This window comes from Pezoporus occidentalis, unplaced genomic scaffold (genome assembly GCF_034315485.1).
Source record: "Pezoporus occidentalis ecotype Australia unplaced genomic scaffold, CSIRO_AGI_Poc_V1 ctg35, whole genome shotgun sequence".
Classification (NCBI taxonomy): domain Eukaryota; kingdom Metazoa; phylum Chordata; class Aves; order Psittaciformes; family Psittacidae; genus Pezoporus; species Pezoporus occidentalis.
Window position 1 is genome coordinate 1,394,046 of NW_026915483.1, and position 23,911 is coordinate 1,417,956.

At 42.1% G+C, this 23,911-nt stretch overlaps 1 protein-coding gene across 2 annotated transcripts in view; it reads left to right on the forward strand.

Moving 5' to 3' along the window:
* The window catches only part of PTPRG (protein tyrosine phosphatase receptor type G), a 416,775-nt gene that overhangs the window by 335,492 nt on the left and 57,372 nt on the right, over window positions 1-23,911 (forward strand). For both annotated transcript variants that reach the window (XM_062630206.1, XM_062630207.1), the window contains exons 12-14: window positions 139-188; window positions 2,569-3,364; window positions 10,976-11,108. In XM_062630206.1, coding sequence (XP_062486190.1) covers window positions 139-188; window positions 2,569-3,364; window positions 10,976-11,108 — 979 coding nt within the window. The remainder of the gene's footprint in view (window positions 1-138; window positions 189-2,568; window positions 3,365-10,975; window positions 11,109-23,911) is intronic.

Genomic DNA, 23,911 nt, shown 5'->3' on the forward strand with positions numbered 1-23,911 from the left:
AACACCAAATGAGCTTGAGTTACTTTTACTACAGAGACCCACATACCCATTTTGTGGTAGCAATATTCACCGATTAAGCAATTTTACCAATGCCTCCCTTCCCGGTCCACTGACGCGCTGTTGTTCTTTGTTTCTCAGCTAACACTACTCGAATTTTCGAGGGGACCAGAATTGTGAAAACAGGAGTGGTAAGTCCGTATTTATGGCGGGCCATAAATCAGTGCGGAGCATGAATGGGCAGCAGTGATTTTGGGGTGGCATTCCCACCAGGTGGCAGCACGATGTTGTAAATCTGCGCCTGGACCCGGCTTTCCTGGGGAGGTGGTTCAGACCTGCCACAAAAGGTTTTATAAAGAAACCTCAGTTACTGGAAGGGGTTTGGTTTTCTAGCTTCATGCCCCAGGATGCTTTGACCAGTGGAGAACTAAGTGTAAAGAAGTCTTCCCAAAGATGTATTCAACCCATTTAGAGGGGATTTATAATCTTAATGATGACCTGTGGAATTAAATTTATTTTTTTTATTAGCTGTATGATCAGAATTACATGCAGCAGGAATATGGCTTCACACACAGCATTTTAGCTGTTCCAGTGCTTTAAAGATACGTGCTCCTATGTGAATAAAGCCTTAAAGGGCTCTTTGTTATAATTCTAATTCAGATGAGACCGTAACAAGTCACTGAAGCTTTTGTATTCCAGAATCAGAAACGTTGATAGATTTACAGTAAAACTGGAATACAGTTTTAGATTTGAAAGCATCTTATTAGGTTATTTAATATAAACTATCCATAACCTAAATTTCTTGGCATTCTGTATACTGAAATGTTCAGTAAAATTTATGGACTGAATTCATATATAGAATTTAGTCTAAGTACATTACTTCTGGTCTTATTCCGTTCCAGTCTGATATACTCCCTAGTAAGCAAATGACACATACAAAGCTTGAATTTGAATGATTAATGTTTGTTTAATGATGTATGGAAGTATTATAGACATATAAAATTTGCTGTCAAATTTTAATACTTAGTCCAGCTTGGGGACTGTACATGCCAGTGAAAAGCAAATCTCACAGTGCCTTAGGGATTCACACTGATAAGTACCCAAAAGTTTGGATGCTTATTTAAAGTTTTGGCTTGAAATCTCTAAAGCACACGTTTTTGTCTGAGATCTCAGGTTCTCTGTGATGCAGCTGGTCAAAAATAATGTGAGAAAGCTGCCTTTCTTGGTTTGCTGCAGCATTTCAACTACACAGACTGCCTGAAACTGGGAATTGCTGAGATGTAGAAATACTCTTAGGCTATAAATTTCAGTTCCAAAAATAAACATTTTACAGTTTAGTTCAACCTTCATTAGTGCCTATTTAACCCTTGTTTGTCCTCTGATGCATATACCTTTCCAGCTAATGCTCCTCCTGCTGATGAATTTCAGTAATGTGAGACATTTTTCAGTAAGTCAGAGAGAGAATGTGGTCATGTTGTCTGGGCTGATCTCAGCTTTTCTGCAGAATTACTCCTTCTCCTTAGTCAATTCCCTTCAGTGTCATTTTCACATGTAATTCAGGAAGGGGAATTGTGTAGTATATACCAAGATCTTTTATTTCCAGTAGAGCATGCACATGTGCACAGAGACCCACGTGCAAGCATGCCTGTACTGGACTGACACAGAATAACAGTGGCAGGGTGCAGAGGATGCCAAGTCCATGGTTCATTTGCTGTTTCCTCTCAGCTCCCTGAGGGACATAGGCAATGCCAGCCCTGGCTGTGGGTCACTGGTAGTGGCCAGGGAGAGCCCTGTATATGGGGAAGACTGAGTATATACATGGGTATCACAGCCTGGTGGTCCAGATAGAGATTGTAGTGACTTGCTGAAGGGCTCCTGATGCTCTCCGGGTCCTTCTCAGGTGCACAGCCAGCCGTGTTGCAGGTCTTGTCTATCAAGAGCAATGCCTTACAGCAGCATCAGAATAATGCTAATGAGTAAATGAAGGAAATAAAAATAGTACCATTCGAGGCCCTCCCAGTGTGTGTGGGAAGATCCAGAGTTCCCTGTCAGAGCAGACCCACCAGCCACGGATGCTCACGTTGGCAGCACAGCCCTTATTTTGGGACAGCCCTTATGTAACGCTGTATTTTTAAGCTTCTGTGTTCTAAGGATTAAAGTGCTGTGAGTAATGCAGCTAAACTCATTAAACAACTTTACATCCTCCTCACCCCTGAGAGGAAACATTATTCACAAGTCACTGGTGACGTGGGTTGAGAAGGTCCCACTGTAACATAAAGATAAGGATAAAGAGGGTTTTTTATGGTGGTGATTGTTTGGAAGTGGTGAATGTGGTGAGGTTTTCTCCCTTCATGGTTTGCTGTGTAGCTCTGTAGCATGTGCCATTCCTGACTTGGTCCTGCATCCAGCTGATGCTAAGTCATTCATGTTAAGAGAATAGCAACCAGAATGGGGTGTGTGTGGAAAGGGAGGGAAAAGCAAAAGAAAAATCACCTCGGGTAGCACATTGGGACCCCTGCTGATGCTCTCTGCTGTGTTTTCTTCCCCTTTGCTGCTGCTGACCTCCTCAAGCCCACAGCATCTCCTGCTTCCTCAGCTGACATGGCTCCCATCAGCTCTGGCTCCTCCACGTGGACCTCCTCGGGGCTCCCCTTCTCCTTCGTGTCCATGGCCACGGGGATGGGGCCTTCCTCCAGCGGCAGCCAGGCCACTGTGGCCTCAGTGGTGACCAGCACCTTGCTGGCAGGGCTGGGCTTCAGCGGCAGCGGCATCTCCTCCTTCCCGAGCAGTGTATGGCCAACCCGGCTCCCCGCGGCGGCTGCCCCCAGCAAGCAGGCAGGACGGGCTGTGGTGGCCGTCACCGAGGCTTCTGCTGCCGCCTCCCCGGGGCCAGAGCGGGACTCGGCACTGACAAAGGACAGCGAAGGAGCCGAGGAGGGGGAGAAGGATGAAAAGAGTGAAAGTGAGGATGGGGAGCGGGAGCACGAGGAAGAGGAAGAAAAGGATGCTGAGAAGAAGGAGAAAAGCGGGGTGACGGCAGCTGCGGAGGCGCGCAATAGCACGGAGCCCAGCGTGGCCGTGGCTTCCCCCAACTGGACTGCAGAGGAGGAAGGAAATAAAACCATACCGGGGGAAGAACCGAGCCAAAACATCCCCACGGCTGGAGGTGCCGAGGAGGAGAGCTTTGCCGAAGCAGACACTCAGCCCCAGCAGCTCCCATCCACCCAAGTGCCACCAGCATTCACCGACGAGCTGTACGTGGGGAAGATCCCAAGGAGACCAGAGACAACAAGAAGACCCTCTCCGAAGGGGGACAGTTTTCCAGAGGAATACCCCTCAGATAACAAATTCATCACCATTAACCCAGGTGAGTGACCTCCGGGAAAACTGGTTTTACCAGCATAAAACTGTTGGAGTTAAAGATCATCTAGTTCCAACCCCCGTGCCATGGGGAGAGACACCTTCCACCAGACCAGGTTGCTCCAAGCCTCATCCAGCCTGTCAAATGGGAATTTTGGGGATAGATAATGACACAATTCACATTCCTTACTAATTTCCAGTATATACAACATTTTTGTGGTGCCTGGCTTCATCCCATGGGCAGGACCCAACCCACAAATTGGTATTGGTGAGACTAGAGGGGGAAGAATCATCCTTTTGTATTCCTGGGACGCATTCACGGTCCTTGTAGCTTATTAGAAAGAAAAACCTGGAAAAATGTTAACCCGCAACATGCTGCATTAAGAATTTTGCTTAAAAATATAGGGGAATGCAGTGAACTATAGCTGTGAAATTAATTTGCAAGAGCGGGTGCTGTGCTGAGCTGGTGTTTCATGGGAAGGTTGCTATATATGCTATAAGCAAATTTAGTTTATCTGCATAATTCTCCTTGGTGGGGCTTTGAGATATTCTCCCAAATACAGGATCGTAGCTGGTTTATTCCTCACCACAAAACCTATATACTCTGATCTTCCAAGACAAAGCACCTCTGGCACTAGGGCTTGTTTTTAGCTATTAAAAAGGGGAAATAAAAGCTTAGCCAAGCAGAGTCTGGTATTTTCTCTGTTTGTCCTGATGAGAATTACCAGTGCTCCTGTACACACCAGCTCTGGATGTATATCCCAACTCCGCAGTATGTACACAGCAAATATGACCTTTTGGAGGCATGCCCAGGTGATCTGCATGTGCACCAAGCCCTTCATGGTCAGGATTTGCTGCACAGGCTTATGCAAACACAGTGTTTGCAGAAAGTCCAGTGCATAGGCACATGTTTCTGCTTGGGGAGCTCCAGGCTCAGATCTTATAACTGCAATAAGCAAGTGGAGTGCAGGCCTGTGGATTTATTTGCAGAGTAAGGACTGAGTTTTAGGGACAACGATGAGTTTGTCTGAGTATTGCTGTGTATTAGCACAGCATTTATAAGATAGTGCCCATCTTTTTGTTTGGATTTTTTTTTACTGTTACTGTTTATTTTGCTAATCTATAGACTGTTCTGTATTTTTGTTTTTCCACCAAAGCTGCTCTAGAGTCAGAGTACTGTGAAAAAAACCTCACATACTTATTTTTCCCTACATCTATAAACACAAAGCTGCAGACATTGTGCGCTCAGTTATAGCTCAGAACCAATTTCAAGAACAAAACTCAATCCAATCTTTAATAACATTTGTTACGGAAATCCTGACGTGACTCTAACGCTGTGAATCATTACTGTTCTGTAAGAGATCAGATTAACAATGCAGAGACCAAGAAACCTGCACCAAATGGTGCTGATTTTTTTACAATACACTGCTGTTTTTCTTACTCCTCAACTGGAAATCTTCTTCAAAGTCCAGTGCTCCCACTGAATGTGGTTTGAGATGACTGTCAGGCAGCTTTCAACATGCCACCTGCCCTAATCACCTTTTTAACAGGAAGGAGGGAACTTGTCCTAGCCGTGCTTTGCAATGTGGGGAGGAAGCATTCAGCACGATTTAGGTTCAAACCCCAATGATTAAATCTGCCTGGGTAAACCTACCTCTGAAATAGATGTCTTCAGTTCTTCCTGCCTTATGCTTCTCTGTTTTTCATGTGCCAGTTTCATGGATGGTCCAAGTACAGTGTCCATTGTATAAGACCTGGAAAGAGCCTCATGGCCTATTTTCAGCCTAATAAATTGGAGGAATTGGGTAGTTGGTCTTCTTTATTAGCTCATGACAAAGGGATTGTTTATTAGATTGGTTCCTATTCTGTGGTGAAGTTAAGATAAAATATTAAAACCAATGAGATGAGGAAATATTATTAATGTTCCTACAAAGTACTTAGGGTTATTGTGAATCGTACTGCTTTAGTCTGTAGTGATTTCTGTCTCTTTTTAGCATGTAGAGAACTATCACTGAAAGAAGTTCAGCACAGCTTTGCCTCCTACTAGACAGGCGCTTTTAAGAGCTCTGCTCACTTGCAGGATTGGAGGTTGAAATGACCCTGCCTGAAGACTGCACGTAAAGACGATCAGTCTTGAAAGGACTCTGCCCATTAGGTTTTCCGTGCTTATATACGGAGGGATGATAACTTAGTAAGATCACTGTGTCTTTATAAAATGACTTCCATGCGTAGGAAATGACATCTGAAATAACCAGCACTTGTTTGCTGGAGGAAAAGGTAAGTGAAAGAGAACATTTTAAGATGTGTCTTACTGGCTGTGGGACAGAGGCTTTAAGCCTGAATCTCCTTGTGAGGACTTTGTCCTTCAAAGTTTCTTCAGGCAAGTCCTTCTTTTGTTTGCACCTTGTGTCACCAGATATCTGCAGTGCCTAGCTGAAGTCTGCCTAACCTGGAATTTGCCCAAATGCTTTACTAGATGTGTCTGAGTAAGGCCTGGCTGGCCTGTTGGGAGTGCTACCCCTGCAAGATGACTCTTGGGAATGCAGAAGGAGCTTTCCTCCAGGCTGGTTCTTGGTTCCCAAAGACGCATGCCAGCAAAACCCACAGCTAGTGAATTGGCCCATCAATCACACACTAGCATGAAGCCTAAGACTAGTTGCTTCAGCTAAACTGTTTCCCACAGTAATGTGGAAATTGGCAGTTCATACAGACAGACCTGACCTAAGTCACACAAGGAGTGGAGTTCAGTGAAACTCCAGATATAAGCAGGACCTCTTCCTGTGAGAAAGAGCCTTAAAGGTTTTCCATAACAAGGCAAACTTTATGTTAAGACAATGACCAGCAAAGCCAAGAGGACATTGACAGAAGTGTCTGAAAGCATTCTTGAGCATCAGGACAGTTAAAGGAGGGCGAAGGCCACTTCCAAAGTGAGCAGAAAGAACTCCTGCAGCTTATTGTATCCCATAGAGGGCAGGAACTTTTTTGGATGCATCTTTTCTGCAGGAAAGCAGTTTTTTAAGAGCTGTCAGGGTTTCAGAAGTGTTTTTGTGAGCAGAAAGTTGAATCATTTTAAAGAGTAGAAAATTGTTTCATAACAATATACACTTGTAAAATTAATTATATAGAATCAAATTAGCAGTTGTAAGCAGATAACTGAATGGGGAAGTACTCATGAGTGTGGATGATTAGAGGAGAAGAGGGAGCACGTGAGAAATTACAGGGAAAGTGCGAGGCCAATTAGTACAGCAAAGCTCATTTTCTTTTAGTGCTTATTTCACAGGCACATACACACACACCTCTCCTGAGGCCGTGTCATTATTGTATTCCAAATGGCATTGGCCTCTTCTTGTCTTGTGCCATCAGCCAGTGCTAATGATTTTCTTCTGTCACTGAACGCTAGCTTGCGTTCTTTCATTTTTCTGCTCATCCTTTTCTCGGTTTTGGTGCCCACGTTATACTGATTGTACCTTTGATCTGCAGCTGTTACACATGCAGCTGCTTACCATTGTCCACAACTCTCAAACCTGAACATGAGAAAAACAGCAATTACAATGATGCTTTTCCAAAAACAAAACAGGAAAGAAAGAGAACCAGCATGATTCAGTTCAGGCAGATACCAAACCACAGGCTTTTGGTTTGTTCTGCAGACAGTTAAACACAGCCTTTGTATTCGACGGGAGATAGCAAATAGTCTGTTATGAGCAAAGGAATAAGCATTAGGATGGGGCTTTTGTCTGTGTCACGAGCTAGGGCTGAGAACAGAGATTGTGGGTTTGGCCTTTGATCCAAACTTCAGCCAGGTCCTCCCATCCTTCAGTGCTCACCCGCCTCTGCTGAGTTCCTCCCACGAGAGGGCTTTGTAGGGAGATCATGATGTGCAGAGTTACATTTCACACCTGGTGTATGCTTTAAGCAGAGCTTGAATTTAGTGGTTTAGAACAGTCTTTGCCAGGTCTGAGGTTACAAAAGCCTTTTGGTTATAACCTCATTAAGGTAATGAAACATCTGTGTAATTCTTTCTCCACACGTGGCAAGGATTATTAAACTGTATTTTTGTGTGGCACATGAGACACTTTGCATGGCAGCTTACAGGAGCAAACAGCAGATTGGCTTGAAAATAAAAGCATTGAATTACTCAATGGTTGCAAGCAGGATGAATTTTGAATATCTGACATCAGGATTAAATATGATTGGCATCAGTTTACGAAACAGTGAAAAGCCATCCTTAGTTGTGCAAAGCCTGTAAGTATGACTACTGAATGATTGTGTTTAAAGAAATAAGAAGAATATAGCTGCACAATGGCACAAGCCTGTATCAAAAGTAATACTTTCTTTAAAAGCACTGGTTTGCCTTTTCATCGTTTAATAATATGGCCCATGTTATTTTCCAGAATGAATTGATACCTTTGTATAAGTCCATAACTTCATTTACCTAAAGGAAAGATGAGCAGGTGAATTTCTTTTAAGAGACTGGATGGTCAGAAGCAGTTTGGCAGCAAGGGTTTTCTTTTGGCCTGCAGAACACACGTGTTGTCCAGGTTAATGATACCTGCAACGGTACAACAAACAGGACTTTGTCCTGATTATTTGTGCAATGGCAAGGGATGATAAAGGTAGATAGGTTATATATTACAGCTGTGGTTGCTTATTATAGCAAGCAGTGTTACTTAAGGGAAATAAACACATTTCTGTTCTCAGGAACCAATTACCAAGAATACGTGGAAAATCAGTACATTTCACAAAGTGTAGAATGCCCCTTTCTTGCCTTGACCTTTGTGCAAGAGCTGCACTGCCAAAGCCTCTCATGCTGCCTAATGCCCTCTAATGATTTCTGTGCCAGTGCTTCATCCATCCAGGGCCTGGGTGGAACTGCTGAATGGGTGGTTCACAAGAGTTAGGGGTTTTTCCAGACACAGGAGTGGGTTTAGCAGTGCCAGGGCTTGTATTGTGTGGGACCTCCTGAAACAGATATGCTGTAATAATTTTTATTCCTTCCTACTGGGATGGGTTCCAAGCCAGTAAAAGGCAAACTGAATTAATTCAACGAAGGCATATGCCACTGGAAACTGTTTACATTTCTTAGCAAAAATGGAGTTTCCTGGTCCATTTTTTAAGCTTTCTTCCCTCCCAAGTGCAGCGTATGGTGGGCACCGTTACAAGGATATGCTGTTGACTCTACCAAGGCTCAACATTCTTGCTTTGGAAAAGAGTGAAATGATGACTGTTTTTTATTTTATAATATTTTGTAATGTAGGAGAACAGGAAACTATGAAGGCGTAGATCTGTTTGGTTTCTGTGTGTATTTTCTTCAAGTCTTTTTCCAATTTATCCATTGTGCTGCCTTTCCTTAGGCTCTTCTGCCATGACTCTCCAGAGACAGGCACCAGCACTCCAGCTGCACTGCTGTTCTTCTGACCTCAGCTGTCATTCTAGTACAATTTTTATTGGCATTGGTTTGTTTAAGCTCTCTCAACACTAAAGCCATGGAAAACACCTAAGCCAGCACAGGATCATTCTCTTTTTTTTTATTGAAGCACATCACTGCTTGGGCATTCCCAGCTGGAATTTCAGGGCCAGCCATCAGCATCCAGGAATGGCATTTGTTATTCCTGGCACTCAGCATCCTGAACTCTTTCTTGTCCTCACATCTGTAGTACAGGGAGTTGGCAGGGTCAGGTAAGTGTGTTCTCCACAGTAGACTGGGTAAGAGGAGCATCACGAGCATTGCAGAATTTGTGCACTGGGACTCCAGCCCATGCTGTGCTTACAATGGAATTTAATTTTCTTCCCATGCAAACAGACACATATGTTTTTGTGTTGAAATATGTGGCAGTGAAACTAAACAGAATACTGTCCTTGGAGAAGAATGAAGCAATGTCCTAATGGATGTAAGGTGGTGGGACTATAACTCTCCTACAAAGTTTTATTATATTGCGTGTTTTTTTGCTTTGTGCCTTTTACCATTCTGATTAGTAATACTTACCTCACAGGCTTAATTTTTTCATGCTGTTAAATGATTTGAAATGCACTAATAAAACCCTGATGCCGCAGGGCTTATGATTTTTGCAAGTTTGGCAAATATAGAGAATAAGCCTTTGCTCTAATTTTGGGCTTGTTCTTTTCCTTATTCTTTGCTAGTCAAGGAAATCAAAGACATTCAATCAAAGTGTACATTCACTTCCCCCAAACATCCCTCTGATTAGCACCACATTTAGGCTGCTTGCTAAAGGGCATTACCTCCATCAGCCTAGTTCTTAAAACTAGAAAGATTTCTTGCTGGGCTTGCAGCAGCCTGCAGCCTTGCTCTGTTTTCAGCAGTCAGGCAAAAGCATTTACAATTAACCTTTACTTCCATGTTAGTTGAATTTTACTCCTGCCTATGGAGGAGTATAATCTAAATGCTATTAAAATAGAGTATGACTTCATATTATGTGACATCTGGTGACTTCCAATTATCTGTGTTTTGCCTGCCTATGGTGAAAAGGCAATTATGTTCTTCTGGTAGGATTTGCAGCAGTTTCAGAAGATATGATAATACAGTACTGAATGAGGGCAAGGAAGCACATTGGTAAGGAAAGACTCACGTAGGCTAAAAAGTGGAAGTCAAGTGCGCGCGTTTCAATCCTCATTGAAATCTGAAGCTGTTTGCAGTAATCCTTTCCCATTACATCCTGTTGACAGGTATTGATCAACTACCGCCTGTTTGTTAGGAAACATGAATAAGCTACAGAATCCGCTTCTGTATCTTTCTTTTATTATTCTGTCTAAAACAATTTATTCATCAAGTCTACATGAATTTGCACAAATTAGATGCCTTCAGAAATACGTTGGTACAGTGTCTATGCTCATTGGCTCCAGTGCTTGCAGAACCTCTAGATACTCATATATGATAGGGTAATTTTAATGAGATGTCATGTGAAAAGTAAAGTGGAGTTACTTGGCCAGATCTCAGGCTATTGACCATCTTTAATTTTGTTCAAAAGCTGTGGCATAATGATGTCTTCTGTCAGTTACAACACATCCTATCCACTCATTCATCCATCCATCTTGACAATCCATATGCTGACAAGCGCTTTCGTATGCAGTAACTCACCAGATTGTGACAATTCTGCAAATGATGTGGCATGACACCCAACATGTTGAGGAATTTTTTTTTTTTATTTTAAGGTTGTTACCAAGGAATTCATTTCTGAAGCAAAGTATTACACTGAGCTCTGCAATCAGGGCTGTCCGGGAGTGTTGAGAAACCAAGTACATTTATCTGCAAACACTGATGACGGAGCAAAGCATTTACTTTGTTACTGGGGTGAAATGACTCAGTGGAGTACTCCACATCTGATAATAGGTACTTGCACGATAGAGTCCTAAAATTGTCTGTGAGATTGTAATTGCAGGCAGTAGTAAAATCCAAGCCATATGTGGCAATAAACACCATACTTTTGTACTCTCATGTCTCAGACTAAAGACAAATGGAGTCCCACCCTGCAGTTAGAAGATCTTTGCTATGTTTACTCATACCATGTAAAATGGACAAACTACTTGTTTTGCTTACACATTTTTCCCTACAATAATTTGCTTGCCATTTACTGATTGGTTTTGTTATGTTTTTAATACACAGCTGACAAGAACAGCTCCAGCATGGCCACGAGACCTTCTCCTGGTAAAATGGAATGGATTATCCCGCTTATTGTGGTCTCAGCACTGACCTTCGTGTGCCTCATTCTTCTCATTGCTGTGCTTGTCTACTGGAGGTGAGCCTATTCCCTTTTGACTGGAAACTGATTATGTTTTAAGACACGTTTCAGGTGGTGGTTTTCAGTGTGGTCCTGTGTTTTTTATAGTATTAGATGTTATGGTGATAGGTGCATTAGATAACTTTTTGGATGCTGAAACAGCTCTGTTGTTAACTATTCAGCTGTCTTAAATATGGGGGTTTGTGTCATGAACATGAGCTTGGTAGAGCCGTAGCAGTGGTAGAGCCAGCTGTAATGCCAACAAATATTTTCACAGTTAGTCCCTCTCTATATATGTAGGTAATATGAAGGTATCTTTGTCTTGGCTTCAAGAAACGTGGTCATGGGAGAAAAGCCCAGTGAGACTGGCCTTGCTTCCATGGGTGGCTTTGCCACAGACCTCCTGTGTGATCTTAAGCAGTTCTTTTCTTCCTTTGACTGTACTTGAAGAAAGGAGGATGAGCTTGTTTCACGTTACATAGAAATGCTCCGAGCAGGCGTTCTTTAGTGTAGGTGAACTGTTAAGAAGTGCAGCCTGCAAGGTCTTGTAAAGTAAAGATCGGCTCTTAATGAGAGATACTGTCTTTTGTACCAATGGGCATTGGTTCAGTTGTGGAGACTAGGATTAGCATCAACAAATCCATCTGCATTTGATTTAGAGTAAATCAAAACCTGCAGCACCTTCTTGTGCCAGAGCCATAACCCAAAGACACCTCATTTGTTTGGTAGTGAAGATAAACCAGGAATTAGGCTCATTTATTTAGGAATTGCTTCAAAATCTGAACAGACCAGACACAGAAAAGTGCCTTTGATGAGAAATAACAGTCCATTGATCATAATATCTGCAGAATCAATTAAAAAACCATACCAAGCTGGTTTTCAGTACACCCATTTTGCTGACAGTTAACTGGAAAATTGTTGAGGCTGGGAACATTTGAAAGACTATTACTAAATAGATGACAATAGTCATGTAAAAATCATTTCTATTAACATTTGCAAGCAATTAATATCACTGCAGTAAGACAATGAATAAAACTGTAGTGATGAGTGCACAAAAGCTGAAATTGGAAAGGTTCAGAAGATCCCATTGTAGCGTCTTGTCCTCCAATACGTATTTTCTTCATTTGAAGTCTTAGTCACTTAGTCACAAGCCCTTGAAAGCTATGCTATATACAGAAGCACTGTAACGTAGGGTTAGCAGTATTTATCTTGTGTTGGTACAAAATGCTCGTCTGAGGAGGAAAGGCTTTGGAATAAAATGCGAAATGCTATTATCAAGAAGAATGTTGATACCTCTCATTGTTTGGAAAATGTTTCCATTCCCTGCAATGACACTAATGGATTGTGAGAAATAATTGCAAAATTGGTGTTTAATTCACTCAAAGAGTAACAATGCCCTCTTCAAGAAGGTATTAAAGTTGGAAAGCACTGGCTTAGTGACCAATTGTTAGAGACTCATCTCTCATAAATACTGGCTTCTACTATAGATCATAATATTACTAGTCTAGAATTAAGTTATGTTAATTGAAGTTAAATACTTTTTATCTTCAAAATTCCTAACCATCTACCTCATAAAATCTTTATTTTATTCATAATAGCAAACACACACATAAATTAATGAAGTTACATGAGCAAAGACTTCAACTGCAACTGAATCACTTTTCCAGTAATGTTTGTTATTTTGCATATTGACAGTAATTGTTTCGTATCTGCTCTCTGTAATATGCATGAATAGTTAACATTCATCAGTGGCTTGGGTAAAACTACAAGCATTGTCATTAATACCCTTGACAGCAGTGGGTCTTTTTTTCGTGTGTGTGTAAAATTGAGACTAAAAAAAAAGGTGGAGATTAGAAGTTAATATAGACATGGAAAGTATGTTATGTAGAAGTCCAAATTTTTAGATAAATACAAAGCAGCAGATTGAGGAACAGTAAAACAAACTTGAAAACACATGTGTCCTAGCTTCAAAATCATCTTCTGTGTCTGCCTTCATAGATCTGAGAGAGTTTTTTAACCAGTTCAGAGAGCGTATGAAAAAGTAAAGGTGTGTGTTAGGATACATCAACAAGCGATTACAGCAGGAATTGTCCACAGTAACATTTCATGTTGTGCAGACCCTGTCATTGAAGTAGCAACACAGCATTTTGTGTGCCCTTTTCAGTGTGGTTACCTTAGGAGAAAAAAAATGTTTCTCTCCATGAGTGTTCTAAAGTAAAGAAAAAATAGATCCTCAAACACTGTAGAGTCTAATTTGCAAGTTTCAAAGGAACAGTGATTGGGATTTTCAGGAAAGAAATATTTAGCTTAAAATGTAATGGGCAACATATGGAATAATTTTCTAAATAACACTATCAAAGCAAATGGCATGAAAAACGAGTTTGAGACTGATATTTCAGTAAGGGAAACGTGGTAGTGAAATGCACAGCAGAGAAACACTTGTTCTGAAAGGATAACCCTCCAGGGGACAGGCGTGCTGGACCAAGGGGTGTTTTCTTGCACAGCAGTTCTTTGTTTTGTTGTGAGAAAAAGCATTGCAAAACAAACCCCAGAGAACTAGAAAATGCAGAAGAGACATAGCTACCCTCTGGCAAAACATTTTGAGGGTAAAACAAGTGATATTTTCACTTTTGCGCCTTTGAGCATTTATGGGATTTGAGACCAGAGGTGACATAAGCAGAACAATGAAGCAGAGAGAAGCCTTCTGCTTGTTTGTGTTGCACTGATGCCCTATTATCCAGAGACCAAAAAAAGGAGGTTAGGGAAGTTGCTTGTGAATGTTTGGCAAAGTGTTTATCTCTGTTTGGATCCTTTGTAACTCATTCCACTATACAGCAATGAAATAAGTTTTGTGATGATGTCTTGTTGTAAGGAGGCTTCATTTTCTGTTCCGTTTATTTGAAAAGGAGAGTAATAGGAAGCAGTCATTGTTTGATGAAGTTTTTCCTTTCTTTATCTGTTGAGCTTCCACGCTGTGCTTATTAGAGACTTCTTGTAATTGAATACGTTTGGAAATGATCTGTGCCATTTCTGAATGAGACTCCCTTACTTGCAGAGGTAATTTGCTGTTCTCAGTTCCTTTTCCATGTGGATGCTGGACAAATGGTGAAAGAATATGATTGATATTATAGAGAAAGGGTCACTTCCATCTTTTTAGCATGATGGCCATCTCAGTAATGAAAAGGGATGGGAACTTGCAGGCAAGCAGCAGTTCTGAATTACCTTCCTACTAAAGTTCCCTTGAATTCAGTACTTTTAATGGCACTGCTGTGAAAAGGGCTATGTGATTTTAAGTTGGTCGAGTGGAAAATAAACTAGGTCAGCATAATGAAGCTTTAAAACTTGCGCTTTTATCCCAGAACAATGAGGAGAGCACTGTTGTGGGATGACCAGGAGCTGCTGGGGCTGGTTGGCAGTTGGGTTTCCAGGGCAGGAAGGACAATGATGTCTGTAGCTTAGCTTTACTTCTGTGCATCTTTGATTCCTCTTGAGGAAAAGCTGGCCTTGGCTGATCCTTGAGCTGTTGTGGGAATAGTGAAGGGGACTGTTGCTCCCAGGACTTCTAGTGCTTGAAACTTCAGCATCAAGCCGAGAATTGAAGTCTTAGCAGACAGAAGAGGTGAGGAGACCACATCCTTGTTTTACGCAGCAGGTAGATTCACCATTTTCTTCTGCAGTGGCACAGTGGTATTTTTTTCTCTGCTTTCATTCCTTTTGTACTGCTTCCTGAAGTTGTGTGCTGTAAGGACAACCACTGAGTGTTTCTGAGAACTATTCACTGGCATAGATCTTTCACTGGAGAGCTACTAGCTCATGTAGAGCCCGTTAAAACGCGTGCATTGAGCAGTTTCCCAACCACGTTATTTTTGCATTTCTGGGCATTTGTTTTGCGTCTGTGATTTTCTACCCAGACTCAGTATCATGAGATCCTTCTGCAGTTCTTCAAGGTCAGTTTAAAACTTGACTTGGATTGTCTGCAGTCTTTGCCACTGTTATTCTCACAGCCTTTTCTACAAGCTCTGAGAATTGCAGAGTGTGTTCGGTAGTGACCTCCAAACTATTTAGGGATTGAGTGTGACTTCAGTTTTTTTGCAGCAAGGCATGTTCTATAGTATGCTGAGCCATAATATGGCTTGAAACATGTCTTTTCTAGCACTTCCACTATATTCTGTTGCAAATTGAACAAGTCCTGAGTATTGACACTTTAAGGGAAACCCAGGGTCAGTGCCACTTTCTTTTTAACAGAGGTGCAGGAGGGTGACTTGAGTTGGGAAATCAACTAGAATACTTTGACACACATTGAGTTCTGTCATTCAAGAGAAAAAGCGTATTTTAGGACTAACTGGTGACCTTCCACTGTTTGTTTTCCATTCTGATTTTTAATCTAAACACTACAATGCTATAGACTACGGTTTCGAAGGGAAGAATAAGCAGAGAATATTAAGAAGCAATTAAGATTTTAGAGTTTAGCCAACAGCAACTTTCAAATGGGAACTAAATTATAGCCATTTCTCATTTTCAGCTAAGAGGAAGAAATTAATTCACGACTATAGCTGGAGAGTTTTCTTTTTCTTTCTTTTGAACAGATACCATAATTCACCTTGAATTATTGCCGCCATCAACATCGTGATCCCAAAGACAAAGCGGGAATATTGTATTGCATTTCTTATTAAATCAAGCTGTTTATACAGTGCTAATATGTTTACATTCAGGAGGGATTTTTGGAACAACACAGCTGCTGCCTTTCAAAGAGCAAGCAAGCTTGCATTGCTTGTTTATAGTCATGTGTGTATATGAGACAGCTTGGGGAAAAGATGCCTCTAATTTTCCTTAGGCGAAACCCTGTAGAACTTAGCAGACAGTAAGAATTTTCTTGGTTTTGTTTGTTGAACATCCTGTTGAATTGAACGAAGTCCTTGGGACGGGTTCTGTGGCAGAGGCTTGGACTTCTCCAGCAGTGTCTTTCTGTGTAGAAGAAATGACACTGAGCACCACAAGACATGGGCTCTTTTTCTGACTCTCTCATTGATTTTCTGTGTGACCTGGGGCCAAGTCACTTATGGTTTGACAGTACTGCTGTTGAACTCAGTGGCAAAGACCTCACTGGGAGCAAGCTCAGGTGTTCAGTATTTCAGCATCTGAGTTCTGTCACTGTAAAACAGCACGAAGGAGGTTAGTCAACCGTATTTGTAATATAGACATGAAAGCTGCAACGTAAGACCAAGAACTATTGTAGTTACCTTGTCTAATGACTCTGCCTTGGAAAACTGCCTTTGATCTGGGGAGCTTGCACATCTCCATAGCTAAGAGTGTTAAAACTTCACTCTGGAAGAAAAGAATTTCTGCCTGTAGCAGGTTGTAAAAAGTGCTGGAATTGTTATTTGAACCTATCTCTAGGTTTTATTTTATGAGTACACAGTGTGTTGTTCATCTACTGTACTGATTGGAAAAGGAACATTGCAAATTTACAGACCATTGTAAAATTGCTTCCTTACAATGGTAAAAGCTGCTTTCAGCTTACTCTCAAATATTCCTGATTCCGTTCATTTTCGCTCTCGTGGAAGATTCTAGGTGGTAACACTTTCTGAGAGCCTGTCTGTTGATTTTAGGAACGCCTCGGGTGCAGTTGCATGAGTATTTATTTCCGCAGCAGTGGTTCAAGCAACCTCCTCCATTCCTGCCCTTGTTCTGCCCTCTGTGATACCAATGCAAATGTTTGTACAACCATGTGAGGAGCTGGGTTGAGAAATAATCCATGTTAAAAAAAAAATAGAAGAGAGGGGCTTTTGTGCCCTGATTTAAGCCAGATTAGCTCCTGGTCTGATTCATGTAGTAACCGGAGTTGTACCAGCGTAACTGAGAGACCAGCACAAGGCAAGAATGAGGAGGAAGGATGGGCATGCTCACTCTGACACTGCCGCCAGCAATGCCTGAGGACCACATCCCAGGTCCTTGTGCTGAGCTTGGGGATGGCAGTGCCCCAAAGTGCAACTCCTGTCATCACAGGCAGTGAGGAGCATTAGCCAGCAGTGGAGAGATATCCTAAACTGGAAGACAGGTAACACCACAGGGAGACGAGGGGAAACATGGAGGTGAGTGGCTTGCCTGAAACCTCTTGGAGCTTCCATCTCCTTTTTAGTGACCAGATGTGCCCTGCTCAAACTGAACAGGGCACACCTTCATTTTCCTCTGGGAACAGCTACATCTAGTCTTGTGTGATGACAAACAGCCTCAGAGGGATGGGGACGGCGCAGATCACTGCCTGGCAAATGGGATGCAGCCCAGCCTGGTTCAGAGCCCTCTGATCTCCCTGCCTCAACCCAGGCAATGCAGGAAAAGCACTTCAGCTTTTATTGCAAAAGATCCAGGTTGTATTTGATTTTGCCAGTGCCGGAGGTAAAGGTACTGAAATATTAGGCCCTTTGTGTGCTGTATCTCAAAGCACTGGTCTTTTTCATTAAAAGGGAGCAGGCCTGTGATCAGCTCCCTCTTATCCCACGCGGGGAACCGAGCTCATTCTTTGTGCCGACGGCAGGCAGCTTGCTTTCAAGCCTGGAGCTTAGGGCAGCTCCGGTTGCTTGTTCTAGCTGTTGGTATCGTTCTTTGAGCCCTCGTCATTCTTCCATTATGAGGAAAATCAATATGAAAACTTTTCTGACAGCATCTGTGCTCTTTCATCCAGCAACACGCAGCCTGGGGCAAGGGGGGAGAGCCCACAAGGAGATCTACTGACACCAAATCCTAGCATGCCGCTGCTGTTCCTCCCATTGTCGACTTACGGGTTTTATCTTCTCATGTAGGGAGCTGGAAAGGGTCTGGTTTGGCTGTCTGCAGGGGCAGTGGGACGCCGGGGTGTTCTCTGTGCAGGCAGGGCTGGGCTGGGTGAACGCAGCTGTGTGCAGGGGGGTCCTGGATGCGCACCCAGCACTAGCCATTTCTCCGCAGCTCCTTGCTCAATAACCATTTCCCAAACGGCTACTTTCGGGCCTTTCAGAAATCACCAGAGTTGTCAGTTGTTATAGTAACGGACCCCCTGCTGCTGAATTGGCCCTGAGATGCCCATTTGGGCTTCTGAACAGACTAACTGAAGCTCATTAGGCAAAAAGGAGAGAGAGACAGATTTGCAGATGGGAAGTTGCTTTTTAAGCATGCTGGATGATCTGTTAAGAGCTAGACTGTGGAAAGGGGCATGTTCTCTCATTATATGCCTGTTACTTTTACTCTTCTTTAATTTAATTAACACTAGTTTTACTTTTTCTTGCAAAACAGAGTAACACAAGATTTCCATTTCCTCGCTGGTGAGGCCAGTAGTGAGCTGCCACTTCACAAACCAGTGAGTTTTGCCTTGAAAGAAAGAAGTTGGAGGGGGATTTGCCAAGCTTAAAGCAGATCAGTGGTGATTTCCAGAATGATCAGGATATCTGAAAAGCTCATAAAGTAGTTCCTTTAATCCTAATAATGCAGCATCAGGAGCAACATCTAAAACCAGTAAGCACATTTTGACCCAGGACTGTCCCATTGCAAGGAAACAGCACAGTCTACGTTTTACTTCAGGGTTAAACCTGAGCAGTCCCATTGATTTTAACATATTGACTCCTGAGTAACTGGTTATCAGCTAAATCAGACCTTGCCTTTGTAAATTTGAATCGACATGACTGAAGAACGTGTATCACCTTAAATTGAGAGTGTGCAATGGCAATAACAAGTTCCTTCTTGCCAGGTGTTTGAAGCCAGCTTCTTCCTGTGTCACACATGTCCAGTCTTTATCTGAATTTCATGAAGCAGTGTTCTCCTCTCAGCTATCCTGTAAATGAAAAGCAAATCCAGATTTATGGCAGGCTGGTCTATCTCCAGGTGTAAATAGGGAGGACTATGGTTGTTCCTGTGTGACATATGCTTTTTTGAGGAGCTTGGTTAGACCAGGGCAGGCAGGGCTGTTAGCTGAGAGGGGAAGCAAATGCTCTAATGCATGAAAGAGGGTTGCAAGGAGGACATCATTTTCTGCACCCATTGTGCTGGGGAGGAGGAGCCTTTGGCTTAAATGGCCACAAGAGAGAATTTTAGGTTTGACATTAGAAAAAGCTTCTTGAGAGGAAAGATAATAAAGCAGCGGTCTACAGAATTGCCATCATTTCTAGGTTCCAAAACAAGGTTAAGCTTCATTTGTCGGGAGCACCACAGGAGTCACTGATCCTGCATGGGAGCTATGAGGCCTGTTCTCTGTGGTGTGAGCTTTAAAGCATCTGTGCAAACGTTAGAAAAGAGGAGAAATGATGTAGTGGGATAAATTGTCCTGTAAATCACAGGTTAGAAGCCTGAAAAGAGTTTGGAAGACCTAGTTTAAATGCATCATGTTTAAAGTGAATAACATGAAGAGCACACCTAAGAATTGAGGGGAGGAGAGAGAAGAGCTCTAGCTTAGGAGAGAGAGTGAAAGGAAGATAGAAACGGGCAGGAAAGAAACTGCAAAGGCAGCTTGCAGAGGACAACTGTGTCAGAAGACCCGCACAGGTTGGTGGAAGAAAACCTGTTTGGAGTTTTGTTCCATCTGTTCTCCTGCAGCAGGGAGCCTTAAAGTAGGGATGAGTAAAGAGTACAACAGTGATTTGAAGTTTAAAAGTAAAACAGAGGAGAAGGGGTTGGTAGAGCTGTGGTTTGTTGCCCCCCTTGAGTGTTATCTAAAGCACCATCTGCACTGCGTGTGTCAATACTTGCCCTTTTATCAGCAGTGCTTGCCAACATGAGGCCACCCCTGGTGCCAAGGGCAAAGACTCTGTGAGCAAGCACCCATGGTGACTGAACCTAGACATCCCTGGAGAGGCTGTTATATGAAAATGTTTCCTGGCAAAGGGAATGGTGATTGCTCTAAGAACCAAGATTTCACATCTCTGAAACCACCCGTCCCAGCACCAGCAATCCCTGTGCCTGTTGGATTGTGATTATTTCTAACAGTACCTTTAAATGAGATTTCTTACTCTGAAACTGTGTTTGTTCTCATCTCCTGGGCTGTTCATACCATGTGGGTCAGTTGTGTAAACATCTTTTCTGCAGGCACTTTTGTGGATGTGGCCATTGAACTCGGTGGGAGCCCAGGTCTGCATCACCTTTATTTTCAAAGATAATGTCAAGCATGCAATTGTAAGTCGAACAACAGGAGAATATATGCTTCAGTTGTGAAAGACTAGAATTCAAAATGCCATGTCTGTGAGCTTGAAAACTCCCGAAGAAAGTATACTTCTTTAATTTGCTGTAGTGTCTATGAGAGCTGAGACACTTAGGCTATACTTTGCCCACAGGCCCACACAGTCCGTCCATAAAGGGCATGAAGTCTATGCAAAAGCCTTGGCAGCAAGTTGGAAAACTGCTGTTGACACCCTCCTCCCTGCTTTGTTTAGAGGTGTAACACTGCCAGAAATACCTTCTTTTGCAGAGAGCGCAAAGCGGAGCAGACAGGGGCAGCTGAGGTCAGGCAAGGAGGGAGCTGCAGCGCAGCTGCAATTGATCTTTCTGTTTTGTTTCTGTGGAACTAATTAAATGGATTAATTGCAGGCATTTTGTGTTCTGGAAGAGCCTTCCCCAGTGCTGCTGTAATGGTGCGGTCTGAAAAATAACAGGGCAAGATTTTATCTGTGCAGTAACTGGATTAAAGGTAGTAATTTACAAGGCATAAGTTTGAACAAATATTTTTTTACATATTCAAATGTTGTAGTTAAGCTCCATTAAGAGCTGGTTTGTATGTGCTGAGAAATAGCATGCCAGGAGGAGTATGGGTTTTCTCGTAAGCACATGGGTAGAGAATGCCTGGTACCACTGCCTTCTACTCATGTGTTAGGTCTTCTGTAAGCTGTTCTACAGGAAACTGCTATGACTTAAACATTTTTGAACTCTGGCTTTTAAAGCTATGATAGGAATTGTAAAAAAGAAACAAATTTCACAAATGCTTTCTGTGAAATAAAATCACTTAAAAGACTATTTCTTAGGAAGAGGGGTGTATTCTTTTTCTGTTCCCCTTCTGAGCTCGAAGGAGAAATTTAACTCGCTATTGTTTGATCTGTGCTAGTTTGTTTTCTATTGCTCTGTTGCTAGTTTATCACTTTTCTATCAGATTCTTAGTATGTAAGGGTAAGTGTTGAAGTGTGTACAGGTATCTTTGAAGCAGACTGCCTCTCATAAATTGGTAGGTTCTGAGCTGGAGGAATGCCTCAGACAAACTGTGAATGAAATATCCTATAATACAAGTAGATGTACCTGGAGGGAACAGTATACCTCTGCTGTGAAACTGTGAATTAGCCACAGCAACCAGATAAATTATATTTTTTTCTCTCTCCTTGAAACCATAAAATATAGCTATTGAAGGGCCCTGTGCTGTCCGAAGTCCCACAGCAGCATTTGGACTGACATTAGCACTAGCTATTTCACAGCAGGATGTGGTCTGAGTGTAAAATTATAGGGTAAAAATATTAAATCAGTTCAGCAAGCTTAACTGCTCGGGTAGATACTAGGGATCAGCAGACTTGTGAAACAATAACAAGCAGGGGTGGACTTAATTTTACTTTTGTTAAAACCTGAGCAGTTTTAACTCAGGTTAAAAATCATGCCTTGGAATGCACAGCACATGTTGTGCTGCTATTGCAAATACTGCAGGAATGTGAATCCATTCAGTTTCTTGTAGAATACTGATTTTGTTAGTTTAAAAGAAAAAATCTCCTCTGTTGCTATGAGCAGCGTGTATTTTACTGACTTACAGTTTAATAATCCATTTGAGGTCTAACTTTTAAGCTGAAACAAGCGTAGGTGGCGTGCCTGGTTCTTGACTGGGGGGTTGTTTCATGTTTTGGAAATCCTGTCTTTTCCAAAATAGAACAAAAAGGTTTTGAAATATCCTACAAAGTGACATTTACAAAGTAATAGAAATATGCTCAATTTGAATTTTAAAAACACTGGTAATGTTAAAAAAGGAAAAAAAGAAATCAAAATATTTCTCAATAATGACAAATGTTCTATTGCCTGAAGGCGCAAATTTGTTTCTTATTTTCCTTCTGATCAAATTATCAGTTAAATTGATATATTCCTGCAGTGAGTCACTCTCTAAAACCTTTTTTTTAACCACCATTAAAGTTTGCAGTGAGTGCTGGTAAAATTCCTCATGTTTTGTAGCAGCACAAACCTGCCTCATTCACCCCCATCTCAAATACATTTTAAACTCTTACAGATTAAGGCATATTCTGGTATGCCACAGGTTGGACTCTGTGCTGCTATGATGAATCCCTGTGGATGGGGGCTTCTCCAAGTCAAGTATAAAGGGATGTCTTTGTTTTTGCATATGCATGAGTCTGGTGATCCAGGTCCTCCTCGGTTGGAGCAAATCCCTCACTAGTAGTGGATGGAAGTAGGAAATGGGGTTTACCCTGCTGATGGATATTTGACATAAACATCAGGTTTGAATGAAAGTGAGAGAATAACCCTCTGCAAGGAAAGCAAAGGGAGTACATCACCTAAACACGTGGGAAATTACATCTGCCAACCTCATGGTTTATTAGGAGCTTAGTGGTTCATCAGTGAAGAGCATTTTAAGCTGTTAGAGGAGTGATGAAAGTAAACTAGCCCATGAGCTTCCCAGCTACCTTACAGCTCGTCTTAAGGTATTCATTTCCCCAAGCCAGTTCCAGTGTAAAGAAGAGAGGAGGAATGTGGAGGGATGGGCACCCCAAGGGCAGAGGATGATGAGCCGGGACCAGGAAGAGCCTTTTCTCCCACAGTGCCAGTCTGTGCTTCCCCAGCAGCAGTGATGCAGATGAAGATCAGAGCAGCTGGGTAGTGCTGAGGGCATGGAGGACTTCCAACCACATCGGAACTCAAAATGAAAATCATTTACTCTTAGTACAAGTTTCCTAAATTTCAGTGATGATTTGTGAAAGCAGCTGGTGGTATAGACATGAAGTGAAAGCTGCGAAGATGCAGTCCTCATACCTGTCATGTTTTGGGCTTTTGTTGTTTGTTTTAATAAAAGCCTAGGACCTAAATGTACTGGAATAGTTAGTCTCTTCCCATTCACACAGCTGCTTATTTCGGAAGCATTCAGGGTGCTATTTCAATCAAGGAGTAGATGAGTTTGCTTTGCAGTTTGCTTTGCAGAGCCTGCAAGTGCTGGTTTTGTGAGTTAAGGCTGAATCTAGGCTTCTTTATCCACATAATCAAGATTTACACAAAAGCAAAGGAAGATTCTCCTGGCCCTGCTATCCATACAGGTTTCCTATTCATGGGAATGGACCATGTTTTCACCACTTTCCACACTATTATAGGTACAAACAAACCTTTTAACCTGAACAAGCTTTTCCTGCTGTTTATTTTTCAGCAAGCTTCTCTGTAAGCTTTGCATGACAGAAGTTGCAGTCATGTTTTCTGCTAATGCCTTGTCTCCCTGCAGCTGTACACTTGTCCCTTGCCCTTGTTCTGTTTAATTTTGGGAATGGGAAGAGGAAGGGAAAGAAAGACTAACAGCCTACCAACCACCAAGGGTATTTACTTGGTTTACATCTGCCAGAGTTACTCTGAACATGCTTTGTGATATTGAGGGGTGTATACACCTTCTGTTTATCAACAGTAATTCCTTATTAGAGAAATATCTAGTAATAATCAATAATGAAGTAACAGCATTTGCATGCACAAATGAGCATAGTTGGAGTTGGGTGATATTTAATGCTGAATCTAATTGGCCAAAGCAATTGTATCTCTGTGGAGGTCAATCCTAAAGGAGAAAAAAAGTTGAAAGGCTTTTTAAAATAATTTGGGAAGAGAAAATATTCTCTTTTTTCTGAGAC